Genomic DNA, 22,576 nt, shown 5'->3' on the forward strand with positions numbered 1-22,576 from the left:
TGGATTTAGGGGAGTATTGGATAGGTTAATTACGGGTGGATGAAAATGGTTACGATCGTCTGCTGGTCTACTATTGCGTCTAATTTGATAATCTTGCGATTTGGATCTCTTTAATTTCTCCAATTTATTATCCAAAATATGTTGTTTCTTGGTTAAGTCTATAAATAATTTATCTTCAACTGATTGGAAGATGCGCTTTAGATAACAATTTTGTTGCCGCAAGGTGAGACTCGTATAGTTTTGGTTAAGGAATGATTTTTTCCTATAAAGAAACTTGATTTCATCTTTCAACCAAATTTTATTAGTCTTAGTTTGAGTTTTGGAAGTTTGTGACGTGATACGATGTTTCTTTTCGTTGTGTCTTAAGAAATTTGGCGTTAAATCAAACCGAATGCACTGTTAATAAAATAAATAGGTACACAAAATCAGGCGTCTACAGGATTAAATGTAATACATGCTCTAATATTTCTTATGTGGGGCAAACCGGCCGGAGCTTCAACATTAGATATTTAGAACATTTCAATGCAGTCAGATACAACAAATTTTCAGCTATCGGCCAACATATGGTCGACTATAATCACAAATTCACGAATATTGAAACAGACATGGACATTCTCAAAATAGCTAAGAAAGGACCTCTACTCAATATAATAGAGAACTTTTACATTCATTTAGATCAATACTTTAATGCCAACTATAACCTTAACAAAATAACTGAGAAACCCAATATTTTATTTGACCTTTTCATTACTTATTACAGAAAAAACAAATCGGTCGTTCAAAATTCTTTCTTTAAGTCCATTAAGGGTCCCCCGACAGTACAAACACCTTCACTTCCTCTCCCGTCCACCCCGCCTTGAACCTTCCCATCCCTCCCACCCTCCACCACTTACGTCATTCCTCCCCTCCGTATTCACCTACCCCTTTCCTGCTGATCTACTCCGCGCCATGCTCACTCCGTAAGTTGCATTCAATCCAGCAAGTTTGTTCCACGCAGCGCGAGGCGAGTCATCGTTTATATTTTCCGGTGCCTCGCTTGTTCTCCATTCGATTACCCGCGTTAATACTAACTTCTTTCCCCAGGTTCATTGGGGTCCCGATTGATCTGAGACTTCTGTTCAACACAGAAAGCCTTTAATTCCACCATAGAACAGGTTCAACTTTGTCAATTTTAATCTGGTGCTAGTCTCATTGGACAATTCTTCCCTCTACGCAAAAGTGGAACTTACATCTACAACTTTCTAGAAGCATATACGTAGTTATATATGTCAATCGTGCAACAGAGGAGCAACTGCCAACCTGACTATCTCATCAAGAGTTTTTACTGTAACTTCACAAGATTTTACTTGTCATTGTGAACACTTCTGTTACTTTTATCATTATTCGCAAATACGGTTTTTTCACTTTTATCTGTCATTCCACCACCATCCCATCCTTTTAGATCCTCTCATTTCTCCATACTATTTTTATCACTATGTCTTTTACTGTTGTAATTTGGCTAGGCTGATGATGGTCCACAGTGGACCGAAACTAGTACCTTTTAATGTCATTGTAATGTTTTTGTAAAAACATCACATGATTTTTTAGTATTGAGTAGGTGGAATATTAAAATTTTGTATTTACTTTAAGCATAGTCTCAACTCAATACGGAACCTAACAATGAAGTTTATTACTTTTAAAGACTACACAAGAGAAGTAATATGCAGTGCTGTAGAACTAGCTTTGGCAGGTGTGATTTACTGCATTTCTTGTATTGATCAGGTGGAACATCCTCTGCTTTGAAATAAAGATTGAATTAAGGTATCGTTAATATGGAAAACATGAAGCTTATATCATATGAGTAATGCAGATGGTATTAAAAAAAAAAAAAAAAAAAAAAAAGAGCAGTCTAAAAAGTAAGTAAACTCATGTCCTCATTCTGCTGTGATAGAGGTCTTTTCAGGCACACCCCCTATGGATGCGAGCTTCATTTTTTATAAAAACCCATACTGACTATAAAACCAAGTAGCGAATATTCAAGAATAACTTAAATATTGTATTTAAACTGTCTGTCTATTCAATACATAAATTTATTAAATCTAGTACAGGTTTCTTCCCCTAAGGGACATCATCAGCTAGAATAAATCACACAATATATCAGATACAAAAATTACATTAATAGATTGGTAAGACAAATTAAAATACACTTTTGTACACAAGGACATTTAAAATAAAATATTTGCAAACTTGATTAAGTACCTATTGGATATCTTGACCAGAATATCTATCAAATGTTCACATGACATTGGTATAAATACGGTACAACTGTAGGATGGGAGCCTACAAGAGTACAGATGGAGGATCGGCACACGATGTTCCTTTGTTCACGTGAGCGCCAATAAGAGCGTTGTTAGTTCATGATGGTGTCGACAGGGAGCGTCGTCACGTGCATAAAAGTGTATTTTAATTTGTCTTACCAATCTATGTAATTTTTATATCTGATATATTGTGCGATTTATTCTAGCTCATGATGCCCCTTAGGGAGAGAAACATGTACTACATTTAATAAATTATATATGTATTAAATACGCGGATTGTTTAAACACAATATTTAAAGTTATTCTTAAATATTTGCTACTTGATATTACCAGCCCTCCTGTCGTAATGAGAATCGAGCCCAGCTTTTGAAGACAGCAGCTGATAGTGCTACCCGTTATGGTACAGAGGCGGACAATCTCTTAGCAATGAATTAGCACACACCCCTAAAATTATGTCTAATCTCTTTTGCCTCCCTTTGTTCAACATATAACGGTGTAAGCAAATAAGATATGGCACCAGCAACAAGTGAACAACACCACATTGGCATGTACTGCAAGCTCTACTTGTCTTTGTTACCTATAGCATATCTTGACCAGAATATCTATCAAATGTTCATATGATACTCAGTACGTTTACATGCAGGATTCAGATTGATCCGAGTACACTTCCCGTACTGAAAACGCCATGTAAACGGGGACTCGGTTCGGATTGAGTCTCAAGGTCGACAGGTAAAATCTGGGATTGTATCATATTCGGTTCGAATTGAGTTCCATGTAAACACGGATCATACTGAGATCGTATTGAAAACAACTGCGCACATACTCTGTGTTTGTTCTGACAAAATCATCATCATTAAAGTTCTGTCAAAATAACAAATATAATAAGCCAGTAAGTATATTTACCTGTATAAATGATCAGCAACCGCAATCGTATTATAAGACGGCTAGCCCTGGCGATTTAAAACAATCACAATAACCTTCTGTTGGGGGTAAAATTGGAATGTGCGTTCTATCTGTTGCACCAATTACATTTGGAATACCAGACATACTTTCAAAACTGGGAGTTATCTCCTGGGCTTCTACTTAATTTGGCGTTTTTAAATTCTAAGAGGTGATATCGATTTTACTACAATTCTGCATCGTCTGTACACGTCGATGTTGCCTGGTGGATTCAAAACGATACTCAAATACTACATGTAAACGGGGATCGTATTTAATACGGTAAGTGTACTCAAATCGATCTCAATCTCCATGTAAACGTACTAATTGTTATAAATACAGTACAACTGTAGGATGGGAGCCCACAAGAGTACAGATGGAAGATCAGCGCACGGTGATAGTCCTTTGTTCACGTGAGCGCCAAAAAGAGCGCTGTTAATTCATGACGGTGTCAACAGCGAGCATCATTACGTCCTACCAACTCCTACGAACTCCCAAATCTTGACTGTTATTTCTTCTCACTGGAGGGTTGAAGGCAATGGCAGAATATTTCTCTGTCTTTGGCTATAATCTTCAGAGGCAGGATCATTAGATTCTAACATTATTGGCGATGAACACTCCTCTTCTCTAGAAAAACCCTACTATTATCACCAGTCATGCCATTGTAAGCAACTGTTGAATTGTTTCGGGACTCTTGCGGTCACTTAACTCATAACTGATGTTTCTTAAAAAATAAATAAGAAAGCTATAGGAAAAGTACCAAAGCTGCAACATATTAGAACACACGTGACCAGTGAACATCAGTCCAATTATACATATTCCTTGTTCAAAGTCAATCTGTGTACACGTTTCCCAGTGATCTATAAGAACGCACACAGGCCAAGAAAAGGATTATTTTCCTACAGACAATTGCACATCAGAGATATTTAAACTTCCCTTCTACACCAATAAAGCAAGAGGAACGTTTTAGATGCATTCGATCTACCAGATATTTTTCAAAAGTTAATTACAGAAGATACTTCTGAATTTTAATGACAGCACACTTCAACAATGAGATCATTAGGTACCTTGTAAATTGACCTTTAAAGAACTAAAACACCAGTTATGACAAGTACGTTAAATGACTGTTTACTACAACATATTACCATGTTCTCTGAAAATGAGAAACTGTTCCATAAATTGCGAACGAAAAGAAAAATCATATCTAAAAGCTCTTTAGGCTTTTTAAATCGTGAAATTACCAGAGTTTCGCCCCAGTGTAGCTAGCAGTCGGCTCATCAGTCGAAATGAAAAAAAAACCTTGTCCCATAATCAAATTATAATGCCTGACGATAGTTAATTTGCTTACATGACAAGCTGTCGCTTCTTCGTCACATGCCAGTGTTGTTGGGTCTTTCTCCGTCGTGGTTATCGGTGCGCATCGAATGTCAACACTTGGAGCATCTTTAACCAAACCATTTTCCTGTTCGAACTTCTTGAAATACTCTTCAACACTTCGCTCACTGGCTGCATCGTCACCAAAAGCAGTACAGATTTTTCTCGCAGCTTCTCGAGCGTTCGTTCCAAGTTTAAATTCGTAAAACAAACACAGCCGCACGTCACTGCCTAGAGCAGACATCTTGCTGTCCGCTTACCCTGCGCTTACCCAAACAAAACTATAGCATTCTCTTTCCAGCCAGGGTGGCCAACCCCTAGATAATCATTATCACCAGATATGGATTTGAAAAACACCAGAAATCACTAGATCCGGATTTGAAAACTCCAGTTTGTATTATAGCTCCCTGCATCCACCCTTGAATTAGCGTTTCATCTTAGTTTTTCGTTTATATTTTCGGGTATTTATTACACATACGTTTTCGTTCATATATACCGCTATTCATATTTGCCACATGACAGCACCACGACAATTTTTTTAAAGATAATCTGAACTTTAACACTTAACAACTGACAAGTAGGAATCATTACTGCAATGCTAGTAAAACCAAGATAGGAAGTTAAGTGTTACCTTTGCAATGAACAGTTTGCCAAGTAAAAATAAAAACCTTCCAGTCATTGACCGGCCCCCAACTTGCGGCGAGGATAGGAAGAGTGCCGGCTGCCGAGGCCTGTCGTACTCCTCTGGGGCAATGATTTATTACTGACAGATGACATGAAATTTTTGGAATGAGAGATGACAGGGAAAATTGGAGTACCCTGAAAAATCCTGCCCGCCTCCGATTTGTCCAGCATAAATCTCACATGGAGTGACCGGGATTTGAACCACGGAACCCAGCGGTGAGAGGCCGACGCGCTGCCACCTGAGCCATGGAGGCCACGAACAGTTTGCCAAGTCTTGTCTTGTCTTGTCTTGATAATAATTTGATGGGCTTCGCGTAGTAGTGGTGTACCCAGTCACAGATCTGATGATAAAACACAAAGTATGGAGGAGCGAAAACGCAAGGGCTAAAAATTAAAAAGGAAGGTGAGAATGCAACTGCTAATCTACAACACACAGGAGTAACACAAGAGTAAAGGCTGTATGCATTTCAAAAATAGCAGTAAAATGCTGTATTTGTCATACTTAGTGTACGTTTGAACGAAATAAGTGTTTTTTGTGGTTACGTTTTCTTGGTGGTGGGCGCTCCATTTCCTTTATTTGTAAATGTGAATGAAAATTAAATAGGGCTGGAAATGTACAGAGCATAAGCAACTGAATTGAGTGCGATACCATTTATCTATTTTCGCCCTCACAACGCATTGTTCCGTTAATTCCTTGTTCTTTAAACGAAATCTGAAACAAAATTCGACAAATAATTACCGTGGCTATCCGTACTTTCGCTAAGTAAACAATAAAATGGATTTATTTACAAACAGAAATTACAAAAAGGAATCTCGGCTATAATTCAGTAATACCAAATAGCTTAATGGTAATACTTACTTAAAATACGATATATCCTTGGTTTTATTACTCCGATTAGAACAACCATACGCTGAGCTATGGCTGGCATTCTTGAAAGCGAGAATCTATGTTTTCACTTCTTAAAACTTACGGAGTCCGCCTCTGTGGTGTAGTGGTTAGCGTGATTAGCTGCCACCCCCGGAGGTCCGGGTTCGATTCCCGGCTCTGCCACGAAATTTGAAAAGTGGTACGAGGGCTGGAACGGGGTCCACTCAGCCTCGGGAGGTCAACTGAGTGGAAGTGGTTTCCCACTTCTCCTCCAGGCGAATGCCGGGATGGTACCTACCATCCTTCCCTCTTCCTTGCCTATCCCTCCCAATCTTCCCATCCCTCCACAAGGCCCCTGTTCAGCATAGCAGGTGAGGCCGCCTGGGCGAGTTACTGGTCATTCTCCCCAGTTGTATCCCCGACCAAGAGTCTGAAGCTCCAGGACACTGCCCTTGAGGCGGTAGAGGTGGGATCCCTCGCTGTGTCCGAGGGAAAAGCCGACCCTGGAGGGTAAACAGATGATGATGATGATGATGAAAACTTACGGAATTAAATTGGCATGCACGATCTCCCTGTCACCTCAACATATGCTCTCGCGCCAATTCGCTTTGTTTTGACAACCGTTAACATGGCTGCCCCTTATCAACTTGCTTCAAGCAGGGAGCGCTGATGACAGGCATACAGCCCCTCTATGTTATTCTAGCTCGTTGGTCCACACATAGGGAAGTGACAAAGGGACAGAAATTAGAGGAAAGTGTTTGTGTCAGAAAGGAAATTCGATAAAGAAACGACCGTCGTGGGCGTGGGATTGAGTATCGAACATGACAATTAGGTAGGTAACGCGAATTTTTCCGGAATAACGGCTATAACCATTTTCGCCTACTAACTTCGAGCAACGAACACTGAAACAAAATATGATTAATTGTAGCAGCTGAAGTACGACATTTACAGAGGTTAGAATCAACCAACTTCATACGAAATAATTGATCAGGCGTGCACACATGATTTAGCCGCAAACGGATAATATTAGTAATGTGACGTCCAGTATAATAATGTTTAGTAAACCACGGAGAGCGTGGGACGTTCGGAAGGATCGTAAACAAACTCCGTCCTGTACGACATAAGGGGTGACTCCACTCGTCCTGCCATAACTGTCTAATCTTCTCTCGACAACCGCTCCAAAAATCAGTGAAAGGTAACGCCAAATGGTACGCAACACCCTGACCTTGAGCTGCCGCCTGAACTAAGGTATCCGCCTGTTCATTACCCGCAATATTTGAATGGCCCGGAACCCAAAGTAAGATAATCCTTTTAACTAGTTGTTGTATATCGAAACAGATTTTGCGAAGATTTTGAATATACCAATTGGACCGGAAACTGGGATTATGTAAGGCTTGGTTCGCACTCAGGGAATCTGATGCAATGTAGGCACTATCGAGACGCGAATACTTGATGTATAGTAAGGCTTGACGGATGGCAAAAGCCTCCGCCGTAAAAATAGTTGTCTCCGATGAAAGTGAAAATTGTTTGGAAATGCGGGTGATAAAAGGGCCGCCCCCACACCCGGAGGAGTGTGAGTTTTGGACCCGTCGGTAAAGAATATTGGTGAAAGAGAATGAACATCCTGGGACAAAGCTAGACGGACATATTTCCTAGCACCTTGTGTCCGGGCCGGGCCAATGGGTTGAGAACGACCTAAGGGTGGTAAAATCAGAGCAGGGACATAATAATTTGCTTGATAGGGAAGAATGTAATTAGTTGTTGACGGGGTACGAATAATAGAAGTGCGAAGGGAATGAAAGTAATAATATGCCCAGGCAAGTGCTGGATAACGGTGTAGAGGTGTACCTTTATCTTGATAGTAATGATAATTTAGGAAGGAGTTGAGAGAGTCCTTAGTAGAAACTTGGAGGCAAGCAATTTTCTCCTCAGGTTTAATGGGAAGTCCGCAGCCTCGACCAATGTTGCATTGTTGGGGGATGATTGATGATGATGATGCTTGTTGTTTTAAGGGGCCTAACATCGAAGGTCATCGGCCCCTGGGGGATGATTGCAGAGCCCCGATACAAAGTTTAATAAATTGAACCTGAAGCGAATCCAATTGAGCAAGCTTCTGCTTGGCCGCCGTGTCAAAGAACCCCGAGCCATAATCCAAAGTTGAATGAATAATATTTCGATATAACAGGAGCATAGTACTCGGATCCTATCCCCAAGATCTCTGTCGTAGGGAAAGAAATAGTTTTTTTTTTTGGAAGAGACTTTCCCACAAGATGTTTAACGTAAGAGTGCCATAATAATTTCCTGTCGAGGTAAATACCGACATATTTAGTCGACTGGACAATCGGGATCCAAAAAACTTGAAATCATATAGGCGGGTGATCAGTACGCTGGGACCAAGAGAAAAGAACCGCTCGACATTTATCGTAAGCCACTTCTAACTGATGCTCGTGAAGCCACGTAGCAAAATCAGAGAGCGGCGTACGTAACGACGTGTAAATAGCTTCAAGGGATGGGAGACTAAGATATATCACTAGATCATCTGCGAATTGTATCATTCGAGCACTGCGGGTTATAATTTTCTCGAGGGACATCGAATAAAGTGTAAATAAAATAGGACTGAGAAGGTCTCCTTGAGGGAGGCCCGTAACACTCATACGTGCATGAATATGAGGGAAATGTTTTAATTGAAGCGTTCTGTGCGTCAACATGTTCAAGATCAGATTAACGAAAAGGGACGGGAAGTTATAATGGAGCAATTTTTGGAATAGTACTTGGAGGCCTACATTATAATAAGCTCCACATAGATAAAAAAGGTATAAGGGTTCATTCCAACAGCGTGCGAGGTTGATGTCAGCAAGAGATTAATTGCATAAGTGGCAGAGCGACCTGGGAGAAAGGCAAATTGATATTTGGGCAGCAAATTATAAAAGTCTAGAGACCATTGTAGTCGTTTAAGAAGATTTTTTTGGAAAATCTTTCGAATGCACCAGAATAAATACCCCTCCTCCCTTTTTATCTCCTCGGTCTCTACGATAGACTGTATACCCTTCTGGAAATACTTCTGTATTACCCACCCCTTCTCTCAACCACGATTCCACTCATATCACCACATCCGTTTCATAAGATTCCATCAATGTACCGAATTTTAATTGTTTATTTACCGCACTCTGACAGTTTACCAAGAGCAATCTTCAGACCTCCTTCCTCCCTAAAACTTGACTGTTGCAATTGGGTAACGTTTGACTCATGAGTTGAGAACTTCCCCGGAACCCAGATCCTTGTACATAGATCTTGATTTAAGGGTCTGGGTTTTCTGGCAAGTTTCCCTGTATGTGCCAGTTTAGTGGTATGGGTTTTCTTAAGTACAGATTAGTTTGCAAATCTCTGTTGATAATTGTAGCAATTTGTCTACAGAGAGTTGCTTTTCCATTACCATTTAGATGTAACCCATGTCTAGTGAACATTTGCCTGCCAAGACCTAAAGTATCTATTACATAGACATTTCTAAAACTCTTACATAATCTCTTGATTTTTATATTAACATCATGTACAGCTTTGTTCACACATGAGTCCTCTAAAAGGTCATACCTGGGTGGCACATTAACTGCAATTACTTTTGAGTCAGGTAGTTTGGAAATCTTACCTCTGAGAGTCGTAATTAGTTCCTCACCTTCATTTGCAGCAATGTCATCTGTACCACTCACAATCACCACATAATTGTCCTTCTCTAACACAGGATCACAACTTGAAAGGACGTCTTCAGTTTTGGCACCTGGTTTTATTAGTCCTAAAACCTCAGTCTCTGGATTCTGCAGCTCATCCTTGATGCCTTCTGCCATACCCCGCCCTTGACTGTCTGCGTAGAGATGAATCTTTGGCGATCTTGACTTTCGGTTGGTTTTATTCTTCTGTAGCTTACCTCCACTGGATTTAAAATTATGTGGAAAACTTGGTGTGTCTTCTTCTGGAACTTGCTGCAATAACTGAAATCTATTTTGGCACTGCAAAGAGTTTTTTTCCGGTTTTAAGTTGTACGAAGTTTGTTCCATATGTTTAACATTAGGCCTAAAATGGCTACGAGTCACTTCCGTCCACGGCGATCTTTCTTCTCCAATGTCTTCTTTATCTTCCAGTTTCTTTATTCTGTCCTTTAAGCTTTCATTTTCATGTTTCAGAGCGCATAAGTTTTCTTGTAGCACTCCTAAAATCTTAATTACATTTTCGTAAGTCTCTCTTTCTTGTTGTTCTGCCTCACTATCAGTTTGTTTACACTCGGGACACAGCCACTCACTTTCTTCAATATCAGTCCTATTTACAATATTTGCACAACGAAAATGGTACCATTCATCACACTTACGACACAGAATCCCATTTTTAACTACTCTTCTGCATTTGCCACATTTTTCACTGCATCTTACACCATTATCTACTACGGATATCACAGACTCACACACAGTAGTCGCCATCTTGAAAACAAAACCAATTCACCAGACTGTTATCAGTTCAAGAACAAACGCAAAAATTTTACGTCCGGCGAGAGAAATATAATTCTGTCTGTTTATAAGCATTTCCAAGCGAATACTATTGACGGCGGGATTAGGCTACCTCGTGCGCTGACCCCGACTCCGATTCCGACTTGTGTGTGCAGCCACTCGATAGCGATACAGATTAATTACTGTGGTATAAGGTAAGCTGATGCTGAAACCTCCCGCATGGTAATAATAATAATAATAATAATAATAATAATAATAATAATAATAATAATAATAATAATAATAATAATAATAATAATAATAATAATAATAATAATGTTTTTATAAAAATATATTTGTAAAAAATGGCGTATGGCTTTTAGTGCCGGGAGTGTCCAAGGACAAATTCGGCTCACCAGATGCAGGTCTTTCGATTTGACACCCGTAGACGACCTGCGAGTAGCGATGAGGATGAAATGATGATGAAGACGACACATACACCCAGACCCCGTGCCAGCGAAATTAACCAATTAAGGTTAAAATTCCCGAACCTGCCGGGAATCGAACCTAGGATCCCTGTGACCAAAGGCCAGCACGCCAACCATTTAGCCATGGAGCCAGACATATATTTGTAATAATTAATTTATTGAAATTGTGCTGGACAGAGCGGATATGGGACAGGTTTTCGCCTGGATCCTCAACTTCACCTGTCAGTTTCATGTTAATTCCAGTACAGTACATAATCACTGGTCATCCTTCTCAGTTGTATCCCCCGACCCAGATTCTGAAGCTGCAGGTCACTGGCCTTGAGGCGGTAGAGGTGGGATCCCTCGCTGAGTTCGAGGGAAAACCGACTCTGGAGGGTAAACAGATAACGAAGAAGAAGAATCATCACTTCTCTCACTTATGCATCAATCGCCCATGAGTAGCGTGACAGACGTCTTCGGCAGCTCATTTCGATCAGGAATCGGGCCATATATTTAGGTTACAATAGTGATTAATAAATAACAAAATGTTATTTATATATATAGATAATAGTAATAATAATTTAATGAATGTAATGCTTACTGTGTATGTAAAAAGAATTCGTTCGCAATGCTTTAAGCGTGAAATTGTAGTTAGTATATAAAAAATATGTTAAAGCCTCTGTGACTCAGGCGGCAGGACGTCGGACACTTACCGCTGGGTTACGTGGTTCAAATCCCGGTTATTCCATGTGATATTTTTGCTGGACAAAGCGGAGGGGAGGCAGGTTTTTCTCCGGGTACTCTGGTTTTCTTGTCATCTTTCATTCCAGCTACACTCTCCAGAATAATTTCATTTCATCTGTGAGTCATTAATCATTGCCCCCAGAGGAGTGTGACAGGCTTCGGTAGCCGGCTCAATTCCTATCCTCGCCGCAAGATGGGGTATCATGCATTCCATCCCCGACGCGGTCAATGACTGGAAAACAGATTGTAGGTTTTCACATTTAAAATGTAATTCAGTAAATTAATTGTTTAAATATGTAAACCGTTAAAAGACTGTGTGGGATTCTAACACGCATACGTTAATTATTTTAAAAGCACTCCAGGTACAATCCGTGAGCTGTGCTGTATTATAGTGCTGGAGTACAACTTTGAATAGCGCACCGGTTCATTTGGCAACCACGGTGAGTGTGACGAGGCAATGACGTTACTTCCGTTTTAGTCTGTTCAAAAGGTGGTCCGGAGAATAGGAGGAAGAGCGAAACTATAATGTGGAGCTACAAAATCCGGAGTAAGTTGTTGAAAGCAGCTTAAAATAACCTCCATGTTGAAGTGTACAGTAGCTGGAGTAGGTACCAATAAGACGGTTGGATAGGCCGGCAACTGCTCACCAAATATGATTGGACAATGACTGTCTATTTAGAGAGAAAATGAAGACTTTCCAAGCCGCGCGACGTTTGTCGTTAAATACCTTTTTAGTTTGAGCAACCAGTACTTTATAGTGTAAGAAGGCCTGGAACGTTCCAAAACGGCGAAAGGAGCTAAGTGCTGCATTCCGTTTTGCTACTAAAGCCGCACACTCAGTATCTCACCAGCGAGAATAATGAATAGTTTTGGGTCAGAAATATGGCTGTTATGGGTGGTATAGATCTAAATATTCCGTGAGAGTTGATGTGAAGGTATCATAGGACAACTGTTGACCTTCAAATGCAGATAACGTTTGAGGCAAAAACTGTTGAAATTGGAGTGTATTGAAGGGGAACATGAGCCTACTCACTTTAAGCGGGGGCGGGGGTGTAGCGGCTGATTGACTGTCCGCGAACCCAATAAAGATGGAAAAATGATCACACGAATGAGTGTCCTTGACAACCTCTCATTCGATTCTGTGTGCCAGATCGCTAGTACAGATGGTTAAATCGACAGCACTCTTATTTGCAAGAGGAGACGTCACTCGAGTAGCTGAGCCGCCATTCAAAATGCGTAAATGATATAAGACCGCTATTTTAGCTATTTTGTTCCCTTTTGGACACGAGACTTCGCATCGCCAGCTCTGATGGAGCCCGTTAAAGTCGCCCCCGAGGATAAAGGGGTGCGGAAGTTGTGAGAAAAAATTCGCCCAATTCGAATATGTGCCTTGGATTTTCGGTGGGCAATAAATAGAAATAAAATGTATGTTATCCACCACAATGGCGACCACCTGTGTACCCGGTATTCTATAATGTAAAGGTATCGAATAGAATTGTTGATTGTTAGCTACCAAAATACAAGCCTCATCGTAACCGTAGTTGTCATGGCGAATACAAGTATAGTTTGGTATGTGAAATTGTTTGGTTGGAGCCAACCAAGTTTCACTAATCAAAATTACATGAGGATGATATGAATCAACCAGTAAAAATAGCTCGTGTCTCTTATGTACGACACTACGTGCGTTCCACTGGAGAATTATTATGAGGGGAGACAGAGAATGCTAATGAATTGAGCAGAACCAGTATTTCCTCCTGCATGGTTAGGAGTAGTTTGAACCATTTAGAATCGTTTTCCGCTGCCCTAGCATAAGCAGATATTTTATCCGAAATTGCTGTAATTGTGGCAGTTATCGGGGTCGAGTCCCGATCTCGTTCTTTGGACGAATTATCAGTAGAATCAACCCGCCTGGGAGGAACCTGTATGCTCTTCCCAGAGGCAAAAGACATGGGAGGTATTGTACTCGTGGAAGAGGAAGGCATGTGTAGGATTGCACGATGGCCATGTACATCGTAACCTGGTGTACGATCATGTCGCGGCGGAGGCTATGTAACAACCGCCGTGAATTTCCCTTTCCGGGACGGCGGTGGTTGAAGAACTGGAGAAGGTCGCGGGAGAGGAGGAAATTGTTGGAGGGACAAGAGTGGGCCGAATCGATTTTCGACGGGTGTGAAAAAGGACTCAGAGTTTAAAGTAGGGTCTTCCATAGCCTGCTTTCTCTTTAATTATTGTTGGCGTTTGTGTTCGGGGCAATGAAGGGACCCCACTGAACGTTCCCCAGAGCAGTTTATACATTGTCCACGAGAATCCGTACATTCTTGGGTTTAATGACTGGGGGCGCAATCGGCACATCTAGGGTTTGGGCTCTGCAATTTTTCCTTGTATGGCCAGTGCTGCCTTCCGTTTTGCTACTAAAGCCGCACACTCAGTATCCCACCAGCGAGCATTATGAATTGTTTTGGGTCGGAAATGTGGCTGTTTCGGATGGTATAGATCTAAATATTCCGTGAGGATGATATGAATAAATCAGTAAAAATAGCTCGTGTCTCTTATGTACGACACTACGTGCGTTCCACTGGACAAATAGTAGGTTGAAACACAAAAGTTTCAAAAGGGGTTCAAACCCTACAAATCGAAATGAAGGAAGGTAGTGTCTGGCCACAAAAAGTTAACTTAATGGTACTTGTTGGAATATATGTGACCTATGCGTCCTGCGTGGAGCGTCTGTTCATCCGCTTAGCTCCTACTATCGGTACGGACGTTTCAGCGAAATTGCAGAATTCATCATCGGTCAAATCCCTATCTACCCCTCGGATCACGCCAACCTTAAAGAGAGACACAGAGGGAATATAAGCTTTTAGATGCTTTTCCTTTAAAATAGGGTTAGTTAGGAACTGATTAGCCTGGTTTCGGGTCTGAAACTCAATTTGTATTCGGTGTCTACCTCTACGAGAAATTAGGGAAACACCCTCAAATTTCCGGTCATAAATTTATTTTCCAAGAGACATTGGATGTATATTACCTAATTTTCTGCTGTCGTCAACGGCTTCCACGAAAACTATATATGGACCTGTATGACGGGCATCGTACGTCGGCACTTCAGGTTCTTGAACCGAGGAACTGGTATTAGTAGAGTGACCAGAATTAGATTTCGGTAGGATTTTATCATTAAGCACAATAGTTGCATCCATAGATATTTCTCGACTGTCCACTGCCACAGGCTCCTCCTCCATACTATCTCCTCCGCTTGACTCCTCCATAAGGCAAGGAGTGAAGTGGGAGCTCAACACATGTAACAATCACAAAATTTTATCACCACTCCCAATAAGAGAGAAAGAATGAAACACAAAACCGAGTCCGATAACGACTTGCACACCACGCACAGTAACACGCTAGCGCCTAGAATCACACGTCTAATCGCCACCGGTACCCAGCGCGAACTGGCAGTTTGCCAAGTATTTACTCAAAATACTTTATCTCACTGAATTTTTATAGAAAATTATTTTATGTTTTGACCACACACACTTCCTGACATAAACAACTGAAGAATTTTAAAACTCTGATTGAACAATGGCTTGATCTCAAGATTAACATCAGAAGACAAAAGTATTTTGGTAAATTCTGCTATGTTTCGAATTGCTATGGATAATAAAAGTAATTACTATTATTCCTCACAGTTAAAGAACGTTAGTTGAACTACTCTATCTCACCACAGTTTCAATTCACGACGTTATTTTGAAAATATCAACGAAAGTAGCTTATACGATTAATCATTTAAACAGAAGGCTATTAGTCAATGTAACATACTCCTTCGTTCCTGTAAATTAAGATAAGTCGGCAATAAAAGTCAGGGCAGGGTGTGATCTGGACTACTCCATCTCTCCGCAGTTTCCTTGTCGACGTTATTTTGGTGAATAACAACGAAAGTAGTCATTAGGATTAATTATTTTAACAGTATTAACATGTGTAACATTCTTCAAACCTAAAAATTACGATAAACCGGCAATCAAAGTCAATGTATATTCCGTAGAGGAGTATGCATTTCCACCGCAAAAAACTTAGGTCACCAGCGCCACGTGACAAGCTATGAAACTACTACGATTACAGTGCGTGGACCCGATTGTCAAGGCCATTGAGGAGCTAGCTAGAGCGACGCATAAAGTCGGCCGTGCGTATCAAAACAAAAGACGAATGAAATAAGAGGGGGAAAACCAAACCTAAAATTTCGTGATATTGCATTGTGCATTATATAATTGCTGTACTCTTGATGTATTAACAGAAACCTTCATCCCTACTAATATAATAACAATGTCAAATCTGTTGAACTATCACGTCTGAATTAGTTGGTATGTCTGTAATCTGCACTAAATGGTTTAAATTTCATGCACAGAATATCATGGGTTCATCCTAACATTCACCAACGGAATAATACAACGGACATCGCCTTTTTCTACGCACGTTTCGGATCCAAAAAGCTCGGATTAGTCAGCGGCTGGTCCAAATATGTTCCATTCTCCCAAACAGTATCACCAGCATGATGGAATTTCCATCAAAACTGACGGAACGTCAACATAGACAATGGGAAGATCTTCTTCTTCTTGACGTTTATAGGCTTCTATATTTTGTCCAGTAAAATATTTGTGTTGTATGTAAAAGCACACAAGATATAAATACTAAAACTTCTCCAAACTCGTTGAAGGTGTTTGGCACTCGTCTATAGAACTACAGAAGTGTATCGCATAAAGCCTTATTCAGAAATCAGCAGTGGAAGCGGGAGTATTATCGGCGGAGAAAAAGTTATAACACAAGACTACAAGCGTCAATAAACTTATTGATCACAGCTATAATATCTGGGGTAGGATTATATAACAAACAAGGAATCCTTGTAGGGAAAGGTTGTTTGAGTTTTACTAGATGTTGCAGAAATTTCTTTCGAAAGGAATGAATCGATTGACACTGAAAAAGTGAAAAGTCGATGTCTCCGTCACCCTCACCATAAGTGCAGTGGGCCGAGTCAGCAAGGTGAAATCTCTACTTATATTGGGGTGTAAGAGCATGATTGAAGAGTAAACGAATTATGTTAGCGATATGGCGACGAGAATAAGATCCTTTCATAAACCATGATTTCTGTGTAATACGTCGGTGTGTATTGTAATAATATAGACATTCGGTTTTAGTTACATTTTGCCACACCTCTTGCCAATCAGGATATGCCTCGGCTTTTATTATTGTAATAAAATCTGTTAGGGGACTTGCAACGTTAATGGGAGATGGAGAATTCCTAGTAGCATTGGTTGCTAAACGGTCTGCCTTTACATTTCAGCGTATTCCAGATGCCCAGGCATGCAAATCAAGGTGAGATAAAGCCCCGATTGATCCAACCTCTACACAAGTTGTTTAACATTGTAGAGGTACCAATTGGGAGAAAGGGACAGGGAGGATAGGGATTTTAAGGCACTTAATGCATCTGTATAAATGGTAACCTTATGATAAGCGTGATCTTCAGCAAATAATAGAGCCTGTTGTATGGCAAATAATTCTGCATTGAAAATGGCGAACGTATGCGGTAACCTGTATTGCTCAGTGAAGTTCATGTTGGACACAAATAATGCAGCTCAAACACTGTTCTTGGTCTTGGATCCGTCCGTATAGATGTTTTTTTCTGCTAGTGGTTTTACGTCGCACCGACACAGATAGGTCTTATGGCGACGATGGGATAGGAGAGGCCTAGGAGTTGGAAGGAACTGGCCGTGGCCTTAATTAAAGTACAGCCACAGCATTTGCCTGGTGTGAAAATGGGAAATCACGGAAAACCATCTTCAGGGTTGCCGACAGTGGGATTCGAACCCACTATCTCCCGGCCGTATAGATGTCTATACCTCGATCCAAATGGGTGAATCTCATTTATCTAGCCACCATACTCGTATGCATCGTAGACTCGCTAGCTCGGATATAATTGTTAGCGGAAGGAATAGTGATATGGAGAGTGTAGAAGAATATGGGGAGAAAAGGTTGAGAAACTCCTAAATATGATCTACGTTGGTGTGCGAAGGAATATTAATGAAGTAACTGAAATTTGGGCACAAGGGTATTAGAAGTAAGGGCTAATTTTTTAAGAAGATATTTTGGGCCAATATTATTCGTTGTATAAAGGAGGTTTGCTCGATTCCACCAGTAGAGCATTTATGGGAGTGGTTTTCAGCGCTCCTAAACAAATGCGCCTGGTACTGTGCAGTATTTAGTTCAGCCAGGTTGGATACTGAAGCTGTGTCAAGAATATGCACCCCATAGTCTAGGTACGCGCGAATTGTTGCTTTATACAGGGAAATGCAAACAAATGGAACCGCGCCCTATTGCCGTCGGATAACAGTTTTTTAGACATTATATATACTTCAGGTTTTTGACGAATGTCTTGAAATGATTTTCTTTTCAATTCAGTTTATTGACAAGAATTAAATCTAGATATTTATGGTGGATACAAACCGGGTATTTAAAAGTTATCAAATTGCATAGGAGAATGATTATAATTCCGATGATGGTAAAAATAATTGACGAGCATTTATGTATCGAAAATTGTAGACCATGTGCATCTAACCACCCATATGCTTCGCTCATTTCTTTGGAAAGGTGTTGTCGTCAGATATCTAGGCAGTCATGAGAAAAATAAATGACAAAGTCATCCGCATAAGTAAGTAGACCGGCTGATCTGAGAATTAAATGTTCGAAGTCATGCATATAGAGGGCAAATAAAAATTCCACTTAGAATATCACCCTGTGGTAGACCCTGAGCTGTTTGTCTACTTGATATGTGATATCCTGTCAATTTTAATATTAAAGTTCGATGCATGAGCAATTTGCCTAAAATATTTTTAAAACCTTCTGGGATCTGTTTCAAATAGAGATTTTCACAAAGTAAATGTAGGGGTACTGAATCATGCATACTTTTAATATGCAGGAAAATAGCCACCGTACGTTGTTTACAACATTTCGCCAAGAGAACATCAATAATAAAAGTATTGAAGGCGTCGTGCGAGATTCGTTCCTTAATGAACGCATACTGATGTTTGGAAACCAGATTGTAATATTCTAAAGCCCACATTAAACGTTGTCAAATAAGTTTGAGAAATGTTTTCCGAAGACATGAGCCCAAGACTATTCCTTGATAACAATTTGGATCCACAGATAAACTGCAGGCCATTAAAATGGGAATAAGGAAAATATAATTAAAGTTGTGAGGTATTTTTAAACTTATCAACATTCTACTGTAGTGATCTAAAGGAACTTTTTTGCCACACTCTAGTAAAAACGTGAACATCGGATACGTAATATAATCCGGTCCCTGTGTTGAATGGGAAGTTGAAATTAAGGCAGCTTCCAATTCTTTGTTATCAAAATGTTTGAGTAAAACAGAAAATTATAAGTTAGGAGGTACCCGATTAAAAGTTGAATTTGGAATAACATAATCCGGCGTTATCAAATTTAGAAACATAGACAGTAGCGCGCGTGGTATAACTGTAGGAGAAGCATGTTGCTAACTCCTAGTTAATGCCCGTATTACATTCCAAATATCCTTGGCTGGTGTGTGGCAGTTGAGAGATATTACAAATGTTTTCCAAGCTGTTCTCCTTTTTGTATTAAAAACTTGTCGGGAGTAGGCTATGTGTTTTTATGCCTGAAATAATTGGCTGGAGTGAGAGTAGGTCTATAAGCTTTGAAAAGACATTATCTATCCCACTAATGCATTTTAGGGGACGGCTAGATAGAGTAGAGGATTCTTTGAGGGGATGACACATGTTTAGGTAGTCTTGAAATATTGTGAGCAAGGAGGAATAGGTTAACTTATTTACATGTGGTAGATTAAAAAGGAATTTTGATCCTTTATTTAGGACGAAGTTACGGCGATAAATAATTTTTAGTCCCTCATTACTTTTGTGATTGTTTGCAGAAATACAAAAAAGGCGCACAGCAATATCACATACTTCAACATTTTTAAACACAATTTAATTAATCAAATCATCACACTACACAATCAATAATAATTCAATTAGCGCATAACTATCAACTCTCAATAACAAGCCAACAAACAACCTCATTGCGAACATGTTACCAACACTTACAACATCAAAACAATATAAATGAAACTGGAAATGCGGTAATTTGCGGTATAGAGCTGCCTGTCTGTGACTTCGCAGGCCAGCGCTCCAGCGGCATTATGGTGAAACTTCCCACTTACAGCTTTATGCTGGGCTTCACAAGCAATTCTCAAGACCGGATAAGGAGCGCAGTGAGGGATCCAGTTGTCCTTGTCCCATTCGTATAATCATATTTCTCGCCTTCTAATATGAGTCTTCGACATACATATAGATGTCCTGTAGATCACGACCATACCAAGACTACCAGCTTACGGGTGTGCATTTTTCAACGGCAAAGTAAATGATCCTTGGCAAAGTAGATTAGCAGTAGCAGTCTGAGCAAATTCAGCAGAAGCTGCTTTATTCTATGCTTCATATGCTTGTTTGTGCTCCATACAACGAAGCTGCTACGTCTGAAGCAGTTGATGATGATGATAATAATAATAATAATAATAATAATAATAATAATAATAATAATAATAATAATAATAATAATAATAATAATTAAGGTGCACCCGATGGGCACAGGAGTACATTACAACTTATTCTAAACAGAATTGTGTCACTGATGCTTTTCTGTTGGTACATTTCATGACGTGATATTTTCACAATTTCCACACAAACAACAAAATGACTCGTCCGTTGCCTCGTGGAACGACTTCAGACTGCAGATTAGGTGGCGAAAACGATGCGTCGCCGAACTTGTCACCAAGGGCCTCAGCTGGTATTCTGCTTCCATCCAGTCTTTGGTTTGTGTAGCCGTGCGGGTGTAAAATTCTTCGTCTATGTAGGAGCTCCGTGTCTGCAGCTGTAGCTGGAAAGAGCAATTGTAGCCACAGGTCCTCTACTAGAAATGTTCCCCTCACCAATACATAAGTGTAGCGTGACCGTGTGTATTTTGAGAGACCTATTAACTTTTCAAGTATCTCGCCTTTAGGTTTTCAACCTCCCTTAATTGCTTGTTCGGTAGGTGTTCCTATATTAATTCCAGTCCATAAGTAAGTAGGGGAATCACTTTAACTTCAAATAATTTCATTGCCATGGCTACGGACATTCTCCATATATGCCTGATGTCGCTTATGCTTTTTATAGCAGCAGCTAGTCTTTCCCGTATATAGATTGTAAAGGCTGACGCGGCTTCTTGGATGGTGATACCCAGGTAATTAAAGTGATTCCTTGGAGTCAGCACTTGTCCTTTGCATGTTATAGCTTCTCTTTTCTGTAGCCTACCGCCTTTTCTAAAAGCTAAAAATTCTATCTTTCTTTCATTTATCACCAAGTCATTTTCTTCTGTCCACTCTGCAACGGGATCCATCGTTTTCTGTAGACTTTCTATGTTTTCTGAGGCGAGAGCCATATCATCTGCATAAATGCAGATGCTTGTGTTCGGTGTACTTTCCTAGACTCTGGTGACTACTTCGCTTGTGTAGATGTTAAACAATACTGGGCTGAGTGCATCGTCCTGTAGCACACCAACCGTTTGACTTATTCAATTTGATTTTGATACCCCATCCCACATATTTCATTTTCAGCCAGTATATTTGTAATTAGTCTCTGACTGCCCAACTAGGTTCTCCAGTTTTTCCATAAGCGCACTCCTATTCACTCTGTCAAACGCTCTGCTGAGATCGATGAAGATGGCGAACATCTTCTTATTGTCCTTAATCTTCTCTTGAATCTCGGTGAGTAGGTTTCCGATGGTCATCAATGTGGATCGACCATGTTTAAAGCCAAATTGTTCTTCTGGTAGAAGCGGGTCCACTAAGGTACTCAACCTTTCAGTCAGTAGTCTTGTTAACAGTTCAAAGAGCTCTGATTATAGTGCCATTCCTCTATTGGAGCCGGGTTCACTTGTGTCACTTTTCCCTTTGTACAGTAACTTGATGATCGATTTGCGCTAGTCAAGTGGAATATGGCCTTTTTGACACACTCATTAAAGAGTTCTGTATGTTTTCCAGAGAGGGCAATGCATAGCTTTAAGTGTTCATTGCAGATCCCGTTTAGACCGGGTGCCCTACGTGGTTTACTTGCAGATATTACCTTCCTTACTTGCACTGGTTTAAAGCGCATGCCGTTTTCCATTATACGAGTGTCATTTATCTTGAGTGTCGGCCTAATCACCTTGATGGTTGGGGCTCGCTTTATATTCCCCTCCCATGTTGCCACCGTGATGTCTGTCGGGAACGTGTCTTTTATGTCTAAGCTCTCGGTATGGGTCTTCTTCTGCTTCCTTTATCATTTTTTCGTCCTCCCGTTCTCTGTGCTCCTTTTTCCTCTGCGTTAGCATGGTCTTGTACTTTGTTCTGGCTGCTCGGTAGTTTAGCAGATCATCTTTGCCCATGGTTTGCTTACTTGTTGCAGACATAACAGTTCTGAAGCAGTTAAAACATGGTGTTTTATAAAGCTGATTTTGAAAGTAACAGTTCATTTTTTGTCTATCTCTTAAACGTCATATTACCTTTGAAGTTCACTAGTAGCGATGGATTTAACTGAAGGTAGGTTCAATAAATGTAATACATTACTGCACCCGTACAGTCAGCGGCATTGGGCTCTGCAGTCAGGGCTTTTCACAGCTCATTTTTGACCAATGAGATCAGTT

At 40.3% G+C, this 22,576-nt stretch overlaps 1 protein-coding gene across 1 annotated transcript in view; it reads right to left on the reverse strand.

The window, feature by feature from the left end:
* LOC136885799 (uncharacterized) overlaps window positions 1-4,859 on the reverse strand; it is an 87,519-nt gene extending 82,660 nt beyond the window's left edge. The window contains exon 1 of the mRNA XM_067158533.2: window positions 4,585-4,859. Coding sequence (XP_067014634.2) covers window positions 4,585-4,854 — 270 coding nt within the window. The 5' untranslated portion in view covers window positions 4,855-4,859. The remainder of the gene's footprint in view (window positions 1-4,584) is intronic.
* Between the last annotated feature and the right edge of the window lie 17,717 nt (window positions 4,860-22,576).

Source organism: Anabrus simplex, chromosome 14 (genome assembly GCF_040414725.1).
Source record: "Anabrus simplex isolate iqAnaSimp1 chromosome 14, ASM4041472v1, whole genome shotgun sequence".
Lineage (NCBI taxonomy): Eukaryota > Metazoa > Arthropoda > Insecta > Orthoptera > Tettigoniidae > Anabrus > Anabrus simplex.